This window comes from Leucoraja erinacea, chromosome 8, assembly GCF_028641065.1.
Source record: "Leucoraja erinacea ecotype New England chromosome 8, Leri_hhj_1, whole genome shotgun sequence".
NCBI classification, from domain to species: Eukaryota; Metazoa; Chordata; class Chondrichthyes; order Rajiformes; family Rajidae; genus Leucoraja; species Leucoraja erinaceus.
In genome coordinates this window covers 55,222,658-55,241,485 of record NC_073384.1, presented here as the reverse complement: position 1 = coordinate 55,241,485, position 18,828 = coordinate 55,222,658, and the positions used below count along the sequence as shown (strand labels likewise).

The window sequence follows — 18,828 nt, the reverse complement described above, 5'->3', positions numbered from 1 at the left end:
ATCTGCTCTACCAAAAAATACGCATTCTACAAACTCGAGCATGTAAAAGTGGAAGCGTGTTTAATATTGCTCTACCATCATCCTGAAGGCATAATTAGAGTACACATTGGAACTGATTAAAGTTACAGAATCATTGTCTCCTTTTGCATTAACAATATATACAATATAAAATAAATACATTTACACAAATGGACATTTGTCAGAGCACACAGTATGATACACGTCACAAAAATATACAGTTGATTGTTTACAGATGTGAAGCACAAAGCTTGTCTAGACCTACAGACATGGTTTTTCACTACAGATTAAACTTCAACTCCTGGTATTTGTAGCTTTTTTAAAACGTTTTTTTTCTGCTTTTAAACTTTGCATGTAAGACTGCCGTAAATTGTTTGTAGGCAGGTAAACACAGATGCATAAATAATTTAAATACAACCACCAACACCCAACATTCTCTTCTATATAAGAAAAATAGCTGTTTATAATTTTTTCATATTATTTTGAAACTTGTCTTTTTTTTAAAATGCAAATAGTGGAATAAATATTTGTTCTGATTGAAATGCAAGTGCAACTGTAAGGAGTCGCACAATCATATTGCCATAATTAAGCAGAAAAAAAGATAATTATAAAGAAAAGAAAGGAGAAAAAAAAATAGATACAGCTTAAAACGTAGAACCATTTTAAATATCTCAGTTTTCTGCTCTGAGTACTGGTAAATGAGACTCTGCTGCTGGTTCTAACAACAAGCATGAACAAAATAAATCTTAAATTCTTCCCTTGCACTCCACAGAGCTAAGCTCCTATTACTCAAAATCAGCACCTTACTCCCAGGAGTTGGATTTTTTTTAAGGGTCGTGCCAGCTTCTTAGTTCCCTATTACAGCTATAAACTTCAAGTTATTGACCACCTGAACGAGCTGCTAATGATGAATAAAGTCTAGAATCACAGTACAGTCAATTCTCTACTGAGAAACCACAATCTACTATATAGTCTCGTACAGCTAATGATACACAGTATTTATAGCACAAGGTTGATGCATACCGCCAACCTTTTTGTCTTTTTCTTTTTTTTTTGTTCAAAGCACACAATGTAGCAGTAGTTTGTGGGAAACTTGTATGCACCAAAAACTTGTAACGACACAAAGCTGGTTTAACAACCATTTGAGATGTTTGAACATAGCTATATTTACAGCATTTAAAAATTAGACATTTACCTATTGATTGGAAATATTCAAATTCTTTTCTAAGATATACATTGTTATTCTACAATAAACTGTTACACAAAATATCCCTTTTTAAATTAATGATTTAAATGTGTATTGTCGGAAGAGATATTTGTTCTGATTCTTAAACTATTTGTTCTTATTATTAATAGGAGCAATCTTATCACCAGTAAGGAATAGAATACACTATCTCCTGAGGAATTTTACATCCATTACTGTCTCTAATTCTACCCTGTGTCTAATGCGTACAATCACAAGAATCTAACACCACAATAAGAACAAGACAACAGTCTTTGAATTCAACTAAAATTAGAAGAACACAGCAAACATGAAACATTGCAAGCTGAACTACAACATTTTTTTTGTTTCCAATACATGACCTCAGGTTGGGCTCACAATCTTTGATTACATATGTGTACACAGAAGAGGATGTCACCATGGTACAACAGGGAGCAGCTACTAATACTGACATTTGAGTACTTGGTACAGGTTAGCGCCTTTGTTTGTTTTTTAAAATGTAGCAAATGTAGCCTTTAAAGGGGAGGAAAACATCTGATTAGTTGCTAAATCAAATTTACACCTTAACAGTCATGTTTTGAACGGTTAATAAATATGCCTGTCAAGTACATTATTTTACATTAGTACCATATTTCCAAAGTATGTTGGGACAAGCGAGTGTATAATCTTGTTGCATTGGATTCAATTGTCAGATTGACTAATCTATCAATAAAGGTGTAATCTAATTTCAGTAGTGATCTTCAAGCTATGTATTACCTTGTGTTAAAGAAGTCGAGGATTTTGACTGAACTGGCACTCAACATAAATTGCATCCATAAAAAGTATGCACCTTCTCATTCACTATTGCTTAAGATAAATTCACAGATTAATAAAATGGCTGTAGTGGTAAAGCTGGTACAAAAAACCCATAAACAACATCAACAACAAAGGTTTTAAAAAAAGTTTTGTTTGTTCTTCATAACTGTCCATCGTTTTTTCCAGCCAGCAAAGAAATGCAGTATTTTCAGTATTGCGTGACTGAGTAAAGCTTACTATTCCCTGAAATAGACATAGTTCCTAACCTAAGAAATATCTGGAAGACTTGAAAACAATTAAGGAATTAAATGGCTGTAACTGATCTAAGGTGGAAAAAATGCAATGAGGAGAAGCAGCCAATGCAACACTGCTCCGAAGCCTAATCACAGACTGTTCATATGGAACCTAATACTGCATTCAGTCGATGCGCTGTACTGGTAGGTAAAACAGTTGTCAGTCTGAATCCTTTGTTGATGGGGATATTTTTCTTCTTATTAATTCAGTGGCATCCATAGTATGGATTCCCATCCTTTGGCAGGGTCGGCTTCCTTCTCTCTCTTCATTTAGAGACCTCATTAAAAAGTTCAACAGCAAAATCTGCATGAAAAAATCTTAGAAGAATGAGAAGTTGAAAGCTGCTTCACAGTCATACTGCTAAATATCAGTGCAGTTTTTTTTTCAATTAAACACTACAGTTAACTTTTGTCTGTTTCAATTCCTACGTTTCTTCCCTTTGATGTGGCCTAACCCCTTCTGTATGTTTTCATGGGATGGCCTAGGTTCCTCTAGTCAGACCTTGGCCTCGAGCATTTCCAAGAATAGTTTGTGCATGGGAACTTTGCCTTCCAGTTTGATGTTGTAGAAATGCTGCACAGCTTTGGTGGAGGTCTGCCGGAGAAGAGGGAGAGTCATCAGTAGCTTACCAGCACGGCGTGGATCTTCCCCGTGCTGCCCGGCCTCGTAGTCCTGCAGGGCCTCATGCAAGACATCTTGCAGCTTCTGCACAGCCTCAACATCCTCTATGTGCATCGAATCTACAAGACAATAAAAAACCATCAGGAAAAGCTCTTCAACACCGCTGTAATTAATGAAAAAAAAAAAATGCATGTCTGCACAATGACATTTTATGGTTCAAGTGTACAATGTTTCACATCTGCTTTAAACATCGATCACTCAACTGACACACACTCAACTGGAGTTTAAATAAAATATCCTCAGATTTCAAATAAAGGAACACCTCTTGGTTGCTTCACTTAACAGCCTGTTAAATAGCCGGTGTAGGAAGGAACAGCAGATACTGATTTAAACCGAAGGTGGATACAAAAAGCTGGAGTATCTCAGCCTGCAAAGCTGCCTGACCTGCTGAGTTCTCCAGCTTTTTGTGTTAAATAGCTGGGTTTTGGTCGATGCATTTTGACTGCCTAACAACTGCATACATTAAAAAAAAAAGCCAAGTACAGGGGAATATCTTTTTAACATTTAAATTCTATTAATAGATCATTAATAGATCATGAATTAGGAATGGATAAAATTTGCAGGTGGACTGTGAATAGACAATTACAATGGTTAATAGGGGCAACTTTATTTATATTCAATTAACATCTCAAAATAAAATATTACAATACATTTAATCCAACAATTTTAGAGCTGAAGTAAACATTTTAAACGGAACAGCTTTTGGTAAAATGGCAGACAGATAGATTTTATGTGAATATCAAGGGATATTTGTTGCCATTATTCTTTGATTTCTTTTTGAAATATTATTAAGTTCTGAGTTGATTTCAGAACTATTTATTGTTATTTTATTTTGGTGCAACTGTGTTTTACTATTATTTAATTCAGTTTTTCTGCTCAGTTTAAAGCACACATTCAGCACCATGGTGAATCACCAGCAGAGTCCTGCAAAACAAGGCTGGGAGATGAAAGTTTCACTGTCTTTAAAAGAGATTACATTTTTTGCAATCTGTTTGCAAAAATATGAAGATTGTTACGATTAATCTCCTTGCAGTACTTTCTTTCAAATTGATGCTGCATGTCATGGTGCATTTGCAGCACCCCAGAACTTCAGCTTTACAGTTCTTGTAATGCTAAAATCCAGAGGAACAGAAGCCACGTCCATTGTTGCACACCTACAGTATGATCTTGTTGTGAAGCAGCTTACGTCCTATTTGATTACACCTAAATGGTATTTTAATCCGGCATGCAAGATGGACAATGTGCAAATATACATTGCCACCAGACAAAATTAAATCAAAAGCAAGGAGAAATTATAGTAAAGTAAAAATAAAAGTGGGTCAGTTGTCTGAAAGTGCTGAGTTTGGAAATGTAATTTCGCTCATCAGAGCAGTGAAGTGCCAATGACAGTTACTGAGACAAATAGAAAAAGTGCAACTTTTGGTTGAAACAATTTCCCTCCCATCAGTCTGGGAATTTGTGCATCAATATATGAGATGAACTGTTAATTACAAAATCAATTAAAAAATAATTTTCAAAACAGTCACGCTTTGGTTCTCTGGGGTACAATTTGGCAGAAGGTTCATCTCGGACCCACCAAATCAAGAGCTGTCATCCGAAAATAAGCAAAAGCAATCTGGTTTTTCATTTTTCAGCGTGGCTGAGCCCAGCCTGAGATTGATCAGCACATATGGCCTCAGAAAACAAACTGTCAATACCATGAATGCTGTAGAATTTGAACAAATGGCTGTCCTCCCATTCAGCTACTCATTGCATTCCATTTAACAGATTTTATTGACAGTTTCCTTCTTGTAATTAAAGAGAAAACTACTGGCCGGCAACCAAGATAAAGTTCAAAGATTAGGTCAAAACAAAAGAAGGTAGGGGGAAACGGAGGGACATGGCGTGATTGTCAACAGTACACAACATCAGAGCTGTTATTGACACACAGGTAGCTAACGATCAGCATCTTATTAAAGAGTGATCTATCATGAACTTTATGCAAATGCTAAAGTGCCTAAAGACTGCAATAAAGCATTGGGGAGAAGGGAAAAAACAACAAAGCACAAACGATTTTATTCATGATTCATTCCCAGTTGCTCCTGAGCTTTAAATTCAAATGTGCATAATGGACGTGCTGAAATAGTTAACCTCTTCTGTGCCGTTGCAGACTATATGCAATTCATTAGAGAGAGAGAGAGAAAAAACAATGCGTTTCAGAACCAGTTGGGATTTCATTGAAAGCAAAACTTCAAGTCACCAAAAACAGGCTTTACTTCCAAAAAGCATAGCCTTAAACCTGAGTGAAGTGGTATAGTTAGTCTCACAGTATATCAGCAACATCATTTAAATTAACAACTTCAAATGATTCGTATTATATAAGATTGTCAATTTCTCATGCACATTGTCAGTTGATTTTGTTCAAAGGTAGATGTTTATTTTATGGCAGGAGTAAAAGTAAGTCATCACTGACAGATAAAATGTTGGGATTTTCATTAGACACAAATAATTTCATATTTAAACTAAAATAAAACATATTTGCTCATTTGTGGGGACTCACCAACACAGAAAGAGTTAAAAGAAAAGGAGCGGGGGGACAGGGAAGATAATGACATTGAAACTGTGCCAAATCTGCCAACCTGAATTAGCAAGCGCTATAGCTTTGAGGGTGACAAATTCTTCCTTCTCCAGCTTCATGCTCTTGTATTTTTTTACCAGCTGCAGTATGGCATTATTCAGATCAAGCAGTCCAGCGAGCTTTGACTGGTCTTCATCCATGATGTAGTCTTCAGCATACACCAGCTCATCCTCAAAGGACAGTGACCTGTACACAATCCCCAAGATCAGAATCTCCATCCAAGCACTCTGGAGGAGGCTCATCTGATCAGCCAAAGATAATGTGGAGAAGCCTGGAAAGAAAAGAGGAACGTAACAGTGTTATAGTGTCACAAAGCATGGATGAATGTATCGTTAGGATGGAATCAGATTACTCTCAATTCACTAATGGAACCACTTTCCCCGTCTGTTAAATTAAACCCTGAATCAAGTCAATAGGCACAGGATAACCACCAGAGAAATCACTTACTTACTCAGTTACATGAGAGATTTTTTTGGTGGAAAGTGGTGAGGGGTAAGAGACAGAGGTGATCACAGCAAAATAATGGGCCTGTATTTGGAGAGGGAATTTGAATGAACAGGGACTGCCAATTCTTATTTAAATGTTGTAAACCCTGGTTTAGCTAGAAGAAGATTACAAGTCTCTCCACTGTCTTTGCAGCATCTCAAATTTACTTTTATTACATTATAAAGTTATTGTATTTGCATGCCGCATTAATAGTATGAAATCTAATGTGCACGTATAATTACCCAATTGTATAGCTCTGATTAATTGTTATCTGGACAGCAGAGGTAAGGACAGATAAAAGGCCGAGGACAGTCCTCCACTGGCCACGCCTTCGATGATGAATTAAGGCATTTCTCTTGGCAGGAGCTCGTCCCATTTACCCGATCGTAGTTCGTAAGATATGGTTCATGATCAGCATTCAGAATATGCAAACAACATAAATGAATGAGGTAATAGCACAAATAATCCGACCAGTGCTATCCATTCAAACAAAACTTATCAAGACCAGGCATGGTTGCTTTGCAGAATATCCATCCAATGCCCAATATTCAGTGGTCACATGTAAATGAAATTGTAATTTACATTTATTCTTTCTGACAAATAGGTTTTCCACCAAAATTAGTTTCCATTTCACGGCACTAAAAATACAAGTGACACTGCTTTTACAATTGGTGAGGCAAAGGTATCCACAGCTGTGGTAAGAGGGAAGCAAATCCGTCACGAGTTTATCAGGGGAGGGCAAATTTTGAAAACATCTGTTCAGACAAGGCTGTCACAGTGCAGGCTTCGCTACATGAATCAGTTTGCTTCATCCCTGTCTAACTAGACCACTAATGGCAAACAGCTCATTATGTGTCTTTCAGGCTATTGTTTATACCAAGTACAGTACTCATTTATTATCCCCTCACTGTTAAGATCTACAATCTTGTTAACAGGACGAGAATGGTTCACAGCTTTTGAGGTGGTTTTTCTGGCCTGCCAGTGACATGCAATGGAATGCCAGTTGGCAGGGGCGACCAAAGGCACTTAATAAAATCATCAAAGGGGCTTAACCAAACAATTCTATGTGTGTGTGTATACATAAATATATGCACCCACACAGAGACATAAACACATGGCATATATATATATATAAATACACACACACACACACACATATGTGTGTGTATACATATTATATATGTATACATTATATATATGTTTGTGTCTTATATTATATACATACACCCACATACAAACACCTATAAAAATATATGTGTGTGTGTGTGTGTGTGGCCACACACAGTTGAAGGGAGCTGGTAAAGGAAGGATGTAAACAAACTATGCTTAGCAATACAGGCAGCCTCTGAGAAGGCAGTGAGAGAAACAGTAATGGCATTTCAAGTCAATGGGCTTTCATCAGAACAGGGAATAATTACAGTCATCAGAGACTTAAGATGCAGGGAAAAGAGGAAGAGGGAGAACATGCAAAAGCAAAGGATGGAAGGTGGGAAATATTTAAAAGGTTGAAAGTGTAAGGTAACAATAGCATAAAAATTGAATAAATGCTAAAAATCTGACAAAATACCGGAAATTATCATTATCTGAAATTGTTGAATTCAGAGTTGTGTCAGGAAGGTTGTAATGTGGCTGGCTAGAAGACGAGATTCTGTTCCTTGATTATATGTTGAGGTTGTTTGGAACTGTGTAGGGGAACGAGGGCAGAGAGGTCAGAGTGGGAGGGGGACAGAAAAGTGATGGGTGAATGGAAGCTGAAGGTCATGTTTGGGGACTGATTAAAGATGTTCAGCAATGTTATTACCCAACGTGGTCTCCCCAGTACAAGGTAGACTACATTCATCACCAACAGAGTACGTTAAACTGAAAAATAGACAAGTATTTTGCTTCTACACATGTCTCTATCCAAACCTTTCCTTTTGTTCTCCCCTTACTCAGCATGTTTATTCACAGTTGAGAAGAAATGCTATTGAACTGAAATATTACATCTGTCTCCTCCACTAAGTTGTGACTTCACCTGCTGAATATCTCCAAGTTTTTCTACTTTTGCTTCAGTTTTCTAGGATCTGCAGTATTTTATTTTCACAACAAACAATGGCAACAGGTAAATCATTCTCAATAGCACCAACATTGAATAGGCATGTGCATCTTAATAGACAACGTATTGTTATTTCTGAAAAGTAGAAAGTGTTTAGTTTGAATACAATTATTACAAGCAGCACGAAGGTCACAGGTTTACCATTCCTTATTTCAGTATAAACAAGCAACATTTTTATCAAAGGTGTGGACACACACATCTATGGGGTGAATCACACACCCAGGCCACCGGACACCTCCAAACACAGGGACAGTTTCTTCCCAGTAGTTATCAGGCAACTGAACCATCCTACCAACAACTAGAGAGCAGTCCTGAGCTGGGAATTGACTTTTTCCATTCAATTCATTCTTGGTTGTTAGCTGAAGATATTTGCAACATCATATTGTGTGTCCTCAACACTAGTGTAGAGTGGTGAACTGATCACATTTCATTCTCAGAAAATATCAATCAGAGATTATTTTGCTTTGATTGTATGCATATCAATTAGCAAACTGTCAAATATCTGAAAGGAGGGACTCCTTCAATGTCCAGCTAGGATGCCCTTATATTCCTGCAGCAGTCTGCTCTGCTAGCTTTATTTCAGGCTTCAGAAAACAAAACCAAAAACATGGCTGGTGACCCCAGTGTAAATTCCACATATTTATTCACATTTAAAAAAAACTATGAAATAAATGTTGTTGCTCAAAATCTGACAACTATTATGATGAAATGTTGCATCTGTTGCTTGTACCACTTCAGAAGTGTCCAGTAAAGGTAAGCAGTGTGGGATGCCGACTCTGAGACTCTTGCCATCAGGTTGGGACAGTACTTCCCATTAATATACAGATGAGCTGAGGAAGTGATCCCTGAGTTGGAAGAGGAAGAGAGAAAGTGAAGAAGATGGCAGAAGGGGGAAATCCAGATGGGCCCTTTCTGCTTGCACTATCCATGAACAAACCTTACAAGTAAAGTGCCAGTATTCTCAACCCAGTGCCCATTCAACAACATTAAAAATGCAATGACTTCTGCACTGACTGTTTCAGTGCAGTCTTCACTAATGTCAAACCATTGCAAAATAAACAAACCATACATATTACCATGAAATATGACATATTTTATGCAAAATATAATTCACCTCCAAGGTAGGCGAGTGACGATAATGTGGCATATTGAGCAATGTCTGAGATTAATTGCTCAGTTAGTAAATTACGGGACCCAAAAATACCCTGCTGACCTTGACTGTATGTATGGAGGTCATTGAACTTCTTGAGGCACAGCAACTGATTGTGTATATGGTGCCTCCTAGAACTACCATGCCTACCTGTGTTCACCGTTCAAGAGTGTGTCTGGAGGGTCCCTTGGAGGCCTTTCTATCTCCCCCTCTACGAACCCATCCCCACCAACCTCTGGTATGTGAAAACAAAGGAGCCGATACTCTTTATGGTATTTCAATGGTTTTCTGGTCATTGCAGAGCAGCCGTCTCCTCCTTCAGAAGCTACGTGCATCCCTCAAAGAGCTGATAGCTAGCTTTAAGCACTGCAAAGCTTACCTTAACTAGTACTAAGAGCACAGAGGATTGAATCTCAGCTGAAGCACACAGCTCATGAATGGAGTATTTAATATAGATTAGATGCTACATTCATGGAAATGACCAAACTACATGAAGTAGCTGCACTGTGGGCATTTAGAAAGTCATAGTGATACAGTGTGGAAACAGGCCCTTCAGCCCAACTTGCCCACTCCAACCAACATGCCCTATCTACACAAGTCCCACCTGCCTATGTTTGGCCCACATTCCTCTAAACCTGTCCTATCCATGTACCTGTCCAAATATCTCTTAAAAATAGCATCAACTACCTCCTCTGGAAGTTCATTCCATACATCCACTACCCTCTGTGTGAGTTATTCAATGAATTCAATGCTTAATCATGTCCTGTAATCTCCACGCCCATTTACAGTTTATCATCACATTGGACACTGCCAAAAGAGAAGCATCTCGCCTGTCCCGCTGAGTTACTCCAGCATTTTATGTCTGTCTTCGGTTTAAACCAGCATCTGCAGTTCCTTCCTACACTACCAAAAGGAGTGTTTATTAAATTAAATCAGGTGATACCTTAATCCCCCCATCTTTTTTTTTGCCAAATTTGCAGAAATGTTTCTCAAATATGTTTTTTTTAAACAATATTATAGAGCACGATTAAGAATGTTAGTTTGCATCTGATTTGCTGGGAAATGGAAAAGGAGCTTGTCTTTTGTTAGACTCCCACAGTAGCCATCCCCATAGAATTAGCAGACTGTCAGTCTGTGTGGCCTGCAGCACCTTCCCGTCATGAGGCTGTGTTGTTCCCCCCCCCCCCCCCCCCCCCCAACCCCCAACCCCTGCCACTGCTGTTGGTAAATAATTAGATTTACACATTCCCAATCTGCACACATCTTCTGTCTAATAATTAAAAGCAGGATGATTAGTTTATTGAGTGGAGGGAGGAACTTTTTTTTATTGAGGCCTATCAATGATTTTATCAGGACAGCACTTTTACGGTTGTCATGTGGGCACAGGCATCCAATTTTTCTTATCTGACTGATTAATACAAACGCTGTTTCAGGATGCATTAATTAACAGATACAAATCTACGTTCTCATGAAGGGATCAATAAAGAGAAGAAAAGAGGCATCAAAGTGAATTTAGTGCTGATGATGGAGAAGGCACTATATTGACATTTACGTGTGTGGTAACTCCAACGTCTCTCCACTTGTGCTGCAGGCCTCTGCAGTGATGCTAATGCCAGCAGCACTTGTCCAGCACTTTTGGAGAGGTGAAACGATGCACTTCAGTCAGCTGAATGAGCCCAACCATCTCGTGAAGGGCAAATAAATATCATCTGCTGATTCTGAAAAGGACATTTACACATCGGAAGTGAAAAAAACTATTCCCCCCCCCCCCCCTCCCCGCCCCAACCAAATTAAACCATTGCCATAATTTAGCTTTGAGGGTGAATCGATGCAGTTTATCTTCATATATGGAACATTCATCGTTTTTATCTGTTTTTGAGCAGGACACATTACACGTATGCAATACATATTGTTTTGTTACATATATGAAATTTAGAATGGAGACGAGGAGGCATTTCTTTGGCCAGAGGGCGGTGAATCTGTGGAATTCATTGCCACAGGCAGCTGTGGAGGTCAAGTCATTGGGTATTTTTAAACCGGAGATTTGACTGGTTCATGTTATAGGAAGGAACTGCAGATGCTGGTTTACACAGAAGAAGGACACAAAATGCTGGAGTAACTGAGCGGGGACAGGTAGCATCTCTGGATAGAAGGAATGGGTGACATTTTGGGTCGAGTCCCTTCTTCAGACTGATTGGTTCTTGGTCAGGAATGGTATCAAAGGATACGGGGAGAAGGCAGGAGAATGGGTTTGCGAGGGAAAATAGATCAACCAAGATTGAATGGTATAGGCTCAATGGGCTGAATTGTCTCATTCTATTCCCATGGTCTGATGTAATACATTTGTGTTATTGACTGTTGATGGTTAAAAGTGTTTTGATGAGTTATTTACAGGAGGTCTGTAAAAAGTCTGATCTATGGATAGCCAAGAGTCTGTAAATGTTGGAATCTGGAGCAATGGACAAATACTTGACCCATGTTCTTTCTATAAAGGGTGCACACTTATTTTTTGTTTTCCTGTGATCAGTTCGAAGAGAATAATTTTGACTGTGATTATGCTGCCATTGGTTCCTTATTCTGAATCCCCAGTTGTATGCTCCGCTAAAGCATGTCCATTCTCGAGCTGTCTTGCATTTTTGTTTTGACCTTCACTGACATCTTTTAGCCCAATTATATGTTTTTCCCAAAAGCTAATCCAAGTGGGGCTCATTTCCACTGTAAAGCAGCACTCTAATGTACAAAGTGAACACAGTATGGGGACTGAGTGTTCGCTGAATCCAATGCATGACATCAATACAATATCACCTGAGCCATCTGAAAGGCACCAAATGAAGCAATGGACTAATGTTGCTCTTGCACACCTTCTGGTGGCCAATTATGCAACTGTAGAAGATACCCAAGTGGGGACGGGATGCCAGTTCCATCAAAATTAGTAAATGATTGATTCGAAGAATGTGAAGCTAATAATAAAAGCCATGAAATGCCATTTCAAACAAGCACCATCTTTTGGAAAAATATAATTTGCAAACTGGTTTTATGATGAAAATAAGCTTAAACAGCCCAGTGTACATTTTGCATATGACATGCTCGCTATGAAAATGAGACACAGCACCTCCTCTTTCCCAGTACACGTTTTCATGCAGCTTGTGTCAGTCTCAAATTCATTAGTGAAGCAGCTAATGTTTTGAAAGTTGCCTTTGCAATATCTTTGTCTCAAAAGAGATCTAATCATTTCCCCATAGGAGAGGTGACATTTCTATTGTGAATCTCAGTTCATCAATTTTGATGGACTTCAATATAGCAATGTTGGTTACTGCCTTTCAAATCCCATCGAAATACAAAAATATCTTCAACTATTATCATGATGAAGTCAAGGTGGGACCTAGTCTCAGTGCTTTTTCCCCCCACAATTTTAGAATGAGAGAGTGCTTTGAGACAAAGTGCTTTTGGGCTTAATGCAATTCTATATTCAAACAAGCTATGGGGGTCAAATATGTTGGGAATGGAATATCAGGTGATTTGTGCATTATATATGTCTATATATTTAAAAATCTCCCATAGCTTTCTCCCCAACCCTTTCTCCAAATGTGGCACTGGAAATGTTTAACTCAACTAACTGGCAACATTACAAAAATAAACAACACTTATCAGGTGATTTTACAACAATCTTTCATAAAATGAGAATGAAAATTATTTGTTTTATGATTACTAGCTCAGAAAGGCAGCTCTAGTTAAACTAAATGGAATAATATTGCTTCAGTAATATTGTTAAATTATTTGATCATGTGCAACAAAAATACATATAAAAATCAACCTTGTTGTCTAAAATATGCTCATATACTGTAGATGAGGGCAGGTAATAAAAACAGGAAATAAGTTTTCCAATCTGCATTAAAAAGGACGACCACAACTCAGTCACATAACATGCTATACTGCATAGGGCCATATGCAGGCATTTGGCTGCATTAAAATACAAACTGATTTGAAAACATCTGCTTGAACCCTTAAATAAAGAATTTTTGAGCACTTTGCAAAAATGTGCATCATGAACGTTTGATGAACCAGACATTTTTTCTGCCTATATTCAAACAGTTTCAATACTCGATAAATATTGAATAATTCTGTTTGCTAAAAGAGGCTAAAAATTGTGAAAATTAGATAATTTTAACACCTGATTCCCTGGAGTATGAATTACGGAGACATACTGAAATGTAGACTGGTGCCATTGAGCAGACTGAAGTGGTTTCAGCTTTTATCAGGGGCTGCTTTCATCTCACTGAAACAAGGGATGAAACTCTATGCAGCAGCAATGCAGGATGAAAAAATACATTAACACTGCCATGTTTATCACAATCCATTTAGTAGCATTATCATTTACTCTTGAGGCAGACATCCCAAAGTCTATACCAGGATGGTAAGCTGCATGATTCTAATACACCTAATTAGGAATGCGTAGACTCTTAATTGCATACATTAAGACAATTCATAGCCAAGATTAATTCTAAATATACCCAAGCAGCTGTTTAAGATGCCTGGATTACAGTATGGACTGCACTTTTCCACTTAATTAGATATCAAAATTAAGCAGGAACAAGCATTTTGACATGACAGGATTGAACTGCTGCTTCATGTCCCAGAGCTGTACTTAAGTGACCACTAAACAGAGCTGCACAGATGGAGCAACATTAAATGCTGTACTGGAAAGTAATTTCAAATAATAAAATATCAATATTTACATTTTAATTACTCCTACTGAGAATCACTCTGTCATTTGACTATTGCTAGGACAGCATGGGGTAGTGAAATGACATTGGGCTTCTTACTGGGAGGACTATTTTGTTTCCATTAAGGAATGACAAGTGATCAGAGGCAACGACACTTGGATTTTTGTAAGAACGACACCATTATCCACACAGCATCCACACAGCAATATGTAAGCAAAGCTAGGGGAAGGGGCGGGAGGAGGCACCTGTGCACTCTGCCAGTAATGACTTTAATGGAATCCAATAACTCTGCACTAGTGAAATGTTCTAGCTCGTTACCTCAAAACTGTGTGATTTTTCCTTCTGCCCCTGGTGCAAGCTATTTAGGAGATGGTGAATTCTTCCTCATCATTTCCGTGAGCTTACATTGTACAATGCTTTTATAGTAATACACTGCTGAGCATTCACTTAAAATAAGTATTAGTTAAGACCACCTGATCATGAAGAGGATCATGCCTCATCCATTCTGATGGTGTAACTTCATAATTGTAGGATTTATTACTTGAAACTGGGAAAAACATATTCTTCATCCTTTGCTGCTGTTTCTTTCACAAGTGTATTTTAAAATCAGATGCAAATGTTAAATATAATAAAAAATAATTACTGGGGTGAAGTGCAGTTTCTGTATTACAACACTATTGCAAGGAAATATTATATTCTCATTTTATTAGCTTTTGGAAACTATAATAAGTACCTCTGCTCTACCTAAGAGTTATTCTTTATTAAAATCTAATGCTTACTGTCAGGTAAATTCCTGGAATAACAAAAAGGCATTTAACTATAATTTCAATCTATATTACGTTTTGAATCTAAAATGGGGAAAGAGTAGAGGCATGGAACTAACTACAGAGCTCTTTGAATAGAGACCGCTGATGGGCTGAATGTCCTCTCTGTCTATGGCGTTTGGTTCTGTGAAATACTAGTGTCAGCTGCATGACTGTGCTACAATCCCTGCAATTGGACAAACATTTGACCTTCACTGCATGAGGCATACGCTGAACTCATTCCAGAAATTTGATTCCACTGTAGTTAATGGAACTAAATTTTGGAAGTAGAGACGACACGTAAAGCACTACAACATGTGTTTACTGTGCTGAGCAATTTTGCTCCCTAATTTTGTAATCCCCTGGTAGTTATTTTGATCAAATTGATATCCACATCAAATTTTGTCCAGTTGCACAGTGATTGATATCATGTTGATTATTTATTCAAGGTCCTAATCTAACCTGATCATCTGTTTTCCATTGTGCAGTGCCAGTTTGGGGATTTATTGGACTACTTTCGTAAAAAGACAATGAGCAAAAACATATAAAGAAAATTCAATCCTCTACCCTAGTAAATCCAGTCTACATGCCAACCAATTGAGTTACAATCTTTATTTGTTCACATTAAATTGCCTCTTATCTTGACAATTATTACTTTAAATACTGTTCTTCAAATACTACTCTTTACAACATGATGATGTTTTATTCATCAAGCCCTTAAACACGTGAATGTTTTGCACTGTGGTATAAAATGTCTGCCGACAAGAATGCAGTAGAATATTAAATAAAATTAACAAAATAAACTTTTTTTCCCACCAAAGTTCTTTATTGTGAATCGGTGGGCTCCTATAGTATGCAATTTATTCAGTGTGGAGGCAAGGAAAATCAAATATTTTGATGGATTTTTTCAGCATTATGTTTTTGAAACTGATAAAGCCTTTGGAGAGGAATGCTAAACCAGGGGTAGTTTCTTTTTTTAAAAATGCCTGCACTTTACAAGTCACTCAGTTTCTTATCAGCTGCACCAAAAACACTGAATGAGGCAAATAGCTATGGAAAATGGCAGTTGTGACAAGTCTAATCTAGGATGCTATGACACTACATTTTGTACAAAATACTTCATTTATGATTGCTTGAGAGGAATTTTCCCCAGTTCAGTGCATCTTACAAATCTAGGCTCAATACATCACATTCCCTGAACACTCATCTCCTTCATGCTTTAAAGGAAAGCCACTTCCCCATTTCACAGACTGAGTACCTTTTAATTTCAAAAAAGCCATGGTTCAAAATCTTAATTAATTGTTTCATACTGCTTCAGGATCATTATGCAATGTAATAAAGGACATGTAATTATGAAATTTTACAGCCATTACTGAGGCTGATGGCTCGTATTTCATCATAAGCTTCACCCAATGGCTTTTAGCTACTCCAGTTTCTTTGATGAAGTACAGACAGATCTATCACCCCCAAACAATAACCAGTCCAGGCATCTATAATAGCTACCTACAGATGAAGCAATAGATAAAGATAAACTATAAATCCCTGCACAAATGCAACCACAATACCTTAGATTGACAAAAGAAGAGGATGAGCTAAGGGAGGCAGCAGCTGTGCACCAGGGGCATCCCTCTCCAGATATCTGTTAGCTCTTCAGTCTTGTGTCGTGTTTTACTCTTTCTTCTTCCCTCGGCAGTCCCCAGTAGATTTGTTCTTGAACTCTACAGCTCCTTTCAGCTAATTCAGCGATTTTTAAAAGGACATTACAGACCCCGTGTGTATGACAACGACAAAAGTATTGAGAAATGGTGATCCCTTTTACAAAAGCTAACATTGTTACAAGTGAATGGGACAACTGAATATATATTTTTTCCCGTCGTTTTTTCTTCTCCCCGCCTCTATTAGAAAATGCACCAAATATTTATCGGTGAGCCATTTCTGTGTATTAGCACAGTAAAAAAAATGTAGACTCTGAAACCCGACATGAACATCACCAATGATGTGCGGATTAAAGGTGCTTCTCTGTCTATTTGGGGATATCACGATTAACAGAGAAAAAAGATATATGAAAATATGTTTCTATAAAAGTACTATAAAACTGTGGGATAAATAATGAGACATGGTTCCATTTGCAGTTATGTTTTCTGACACTTCCGATATCAATAATTTTGAAATTATGCTGGCAGGGTTGGTGGTGGAGATAGATACGATAGTGTTGAGTTTAAGAGACTTTTAGAGGGGCGCATAGATATGTTAGGAAAGGAGGGATATGGCTCATGTGCAGACAGAGGACTTTAGTTGAACCTGGCATCATATTCAGCACGGACATTGTGGACCGAATGGCCTGTTTGTGTGCTGGACAATTCTATGGTACTTTACAGCAGCTAGCAACCATTCTAGTAATAAAAGATCATCCCTTCATCCCATAGAAAAAAATCAACGATAAGCTGGGAAATAGACAAAGCAATTAAATACCTAATATTTACACAATATGCATAGCCTAAACAATGGAAACTATGGGCGTAGTGGAATAGACGGCTTAATAATAGTCCTTTCCAAAAGGCCATTCATTCCTCTCTCTATGTCTGATTTATGAACATCCGGTACCTGTCTTCAGCTGAAAAACCTTTAAGGAAATTGCTCTATGGCATTTTTTAAGCATTGAAGCAGAATTTTGGGTCACCATAACATTGTTTTGAAACTTGCGCAAAAGGAAACTTAAGAGAACAGCTATTCTTGTGCATCAGTGAGCTGTAACCTGTTTTGCCAGTTTCAGAATGGCCTTACCTATTGATGCATAATAAGTTTTGCAACTGTTACAGTGCAACATGACAGGCATGATGTTTGCAACAGTGCCTACAGGAACATTCTGCCATGTACATGTAACACTTTTTCAGCTACGAAGAAGTGATCAGAAGATAAGACATAGGAGAAGAATCAGGCCATTCGGCCCATCGCGTCTGCTCCGCCATTTGATCATGGCTGATCTATTTTTCCCTCTCAACCCCATTCTCCAGCCTTTTCCCCTTAACTTTACTCATCAAGAACCTACAATTTCTGGTATAAAAATCCCAATAGTTTGGCCTCCATAGCCGCACAGCGGTGGAGTTACTGCCTTACAGCGCCAGAGACCCGGGGTCCTGACTACGGGTGCTTGTCTATACAGAGTTTGTACATTCTCCCTGTGACCGCGTGGGTTTTCTCCGGATGCCCTGGTTTCGTCCCACACTCAAAAGGCATGCAGATTTGTGGGTTAGCTGGCTTCTGCAAATTGTCCTTAATCTGTAGGATAGAACTTGTTGGTCAGTGCGGACACAGTGGGCTGAAGAACCTATTTCTACGCTGCATCTCTAAAAACTAAAACCAAGCCATCTCTCGGCAATGAATTCCACAGACTATCACACTCTGGCTACAGAAATTCATCCTCATCTCCATTCCAAAGGTACATTCTTTTTTTCTGAGGCTGTGCCCTCTGGTTGTAGACTCCCCCACAACTGGAAACATCCTCTCCACACCCACTCTACCCAGGCCAGTGAATGTTTGTTGCCAGTGAATGGAGGGGTGCTGCATTAATGGGGAGGAGATTAGGAGTTTCTCTCAAAAGGTCAAAGGGATATGAACAAATTGCTGAAGAACAGCACTGAGCAGGAGGCATAATCTTTGAGCAAGATAATGTTACTGATGAAAGCCCTTTTACACTTTTTTTCAGGATAATAGTCAACCAAATAGAGTCAGTTGTTCCATAAGCAATTAAAAATGATGATTTCTTAAATGAATTGAATTTTCACTGCAAATAAATTCTGAATGTGGCACTACAGTAGGTGCCATTTCTTGGAGATTTAGGTTGGAATAAAAGTACTGGGAAAAATGAAAATCGCTTCGAAACAAATAAGACAAATTTCCATGAGGTGCTACGGCTCCCAGAAATAAGTATAAAATACCTCCA

General features: G+C 38.1%; 1 protein-coding gene across 7 annotated transcripts in view; it reads right to left on the bottom strand.

Moving 5' to 3' along the window:
• Positions 1-37: 37 nt before the first annotated feature.
• Positions 38-18,828, bottom strand: part of LOC129699718 (estrogen-related receptor gamma) — a 241,510-nt gene continuing 222,719 nt past the window's right edge. For all 7 annotated transcript variants that reach the window (XM_055639735.1, XM_055639738.1, XM_055639736.1 and 4 more), the window contains 2 exons: positions 5,629-5,898; positions 38-3,069 (listed from right to left, as the gene is read on the bottom strand). In XM_055639735.1, the coding sequence (XP_055495710.1) occupies positions 2,825-3,069; positions 5,629-5,898 (515 nt within the window). In that variant the 3' untranslated portion in view covers positions 38-2,824. The remainder of the gene's footprint in view (positions 3,070-5,628; positions 5,899-18,828) is intronic.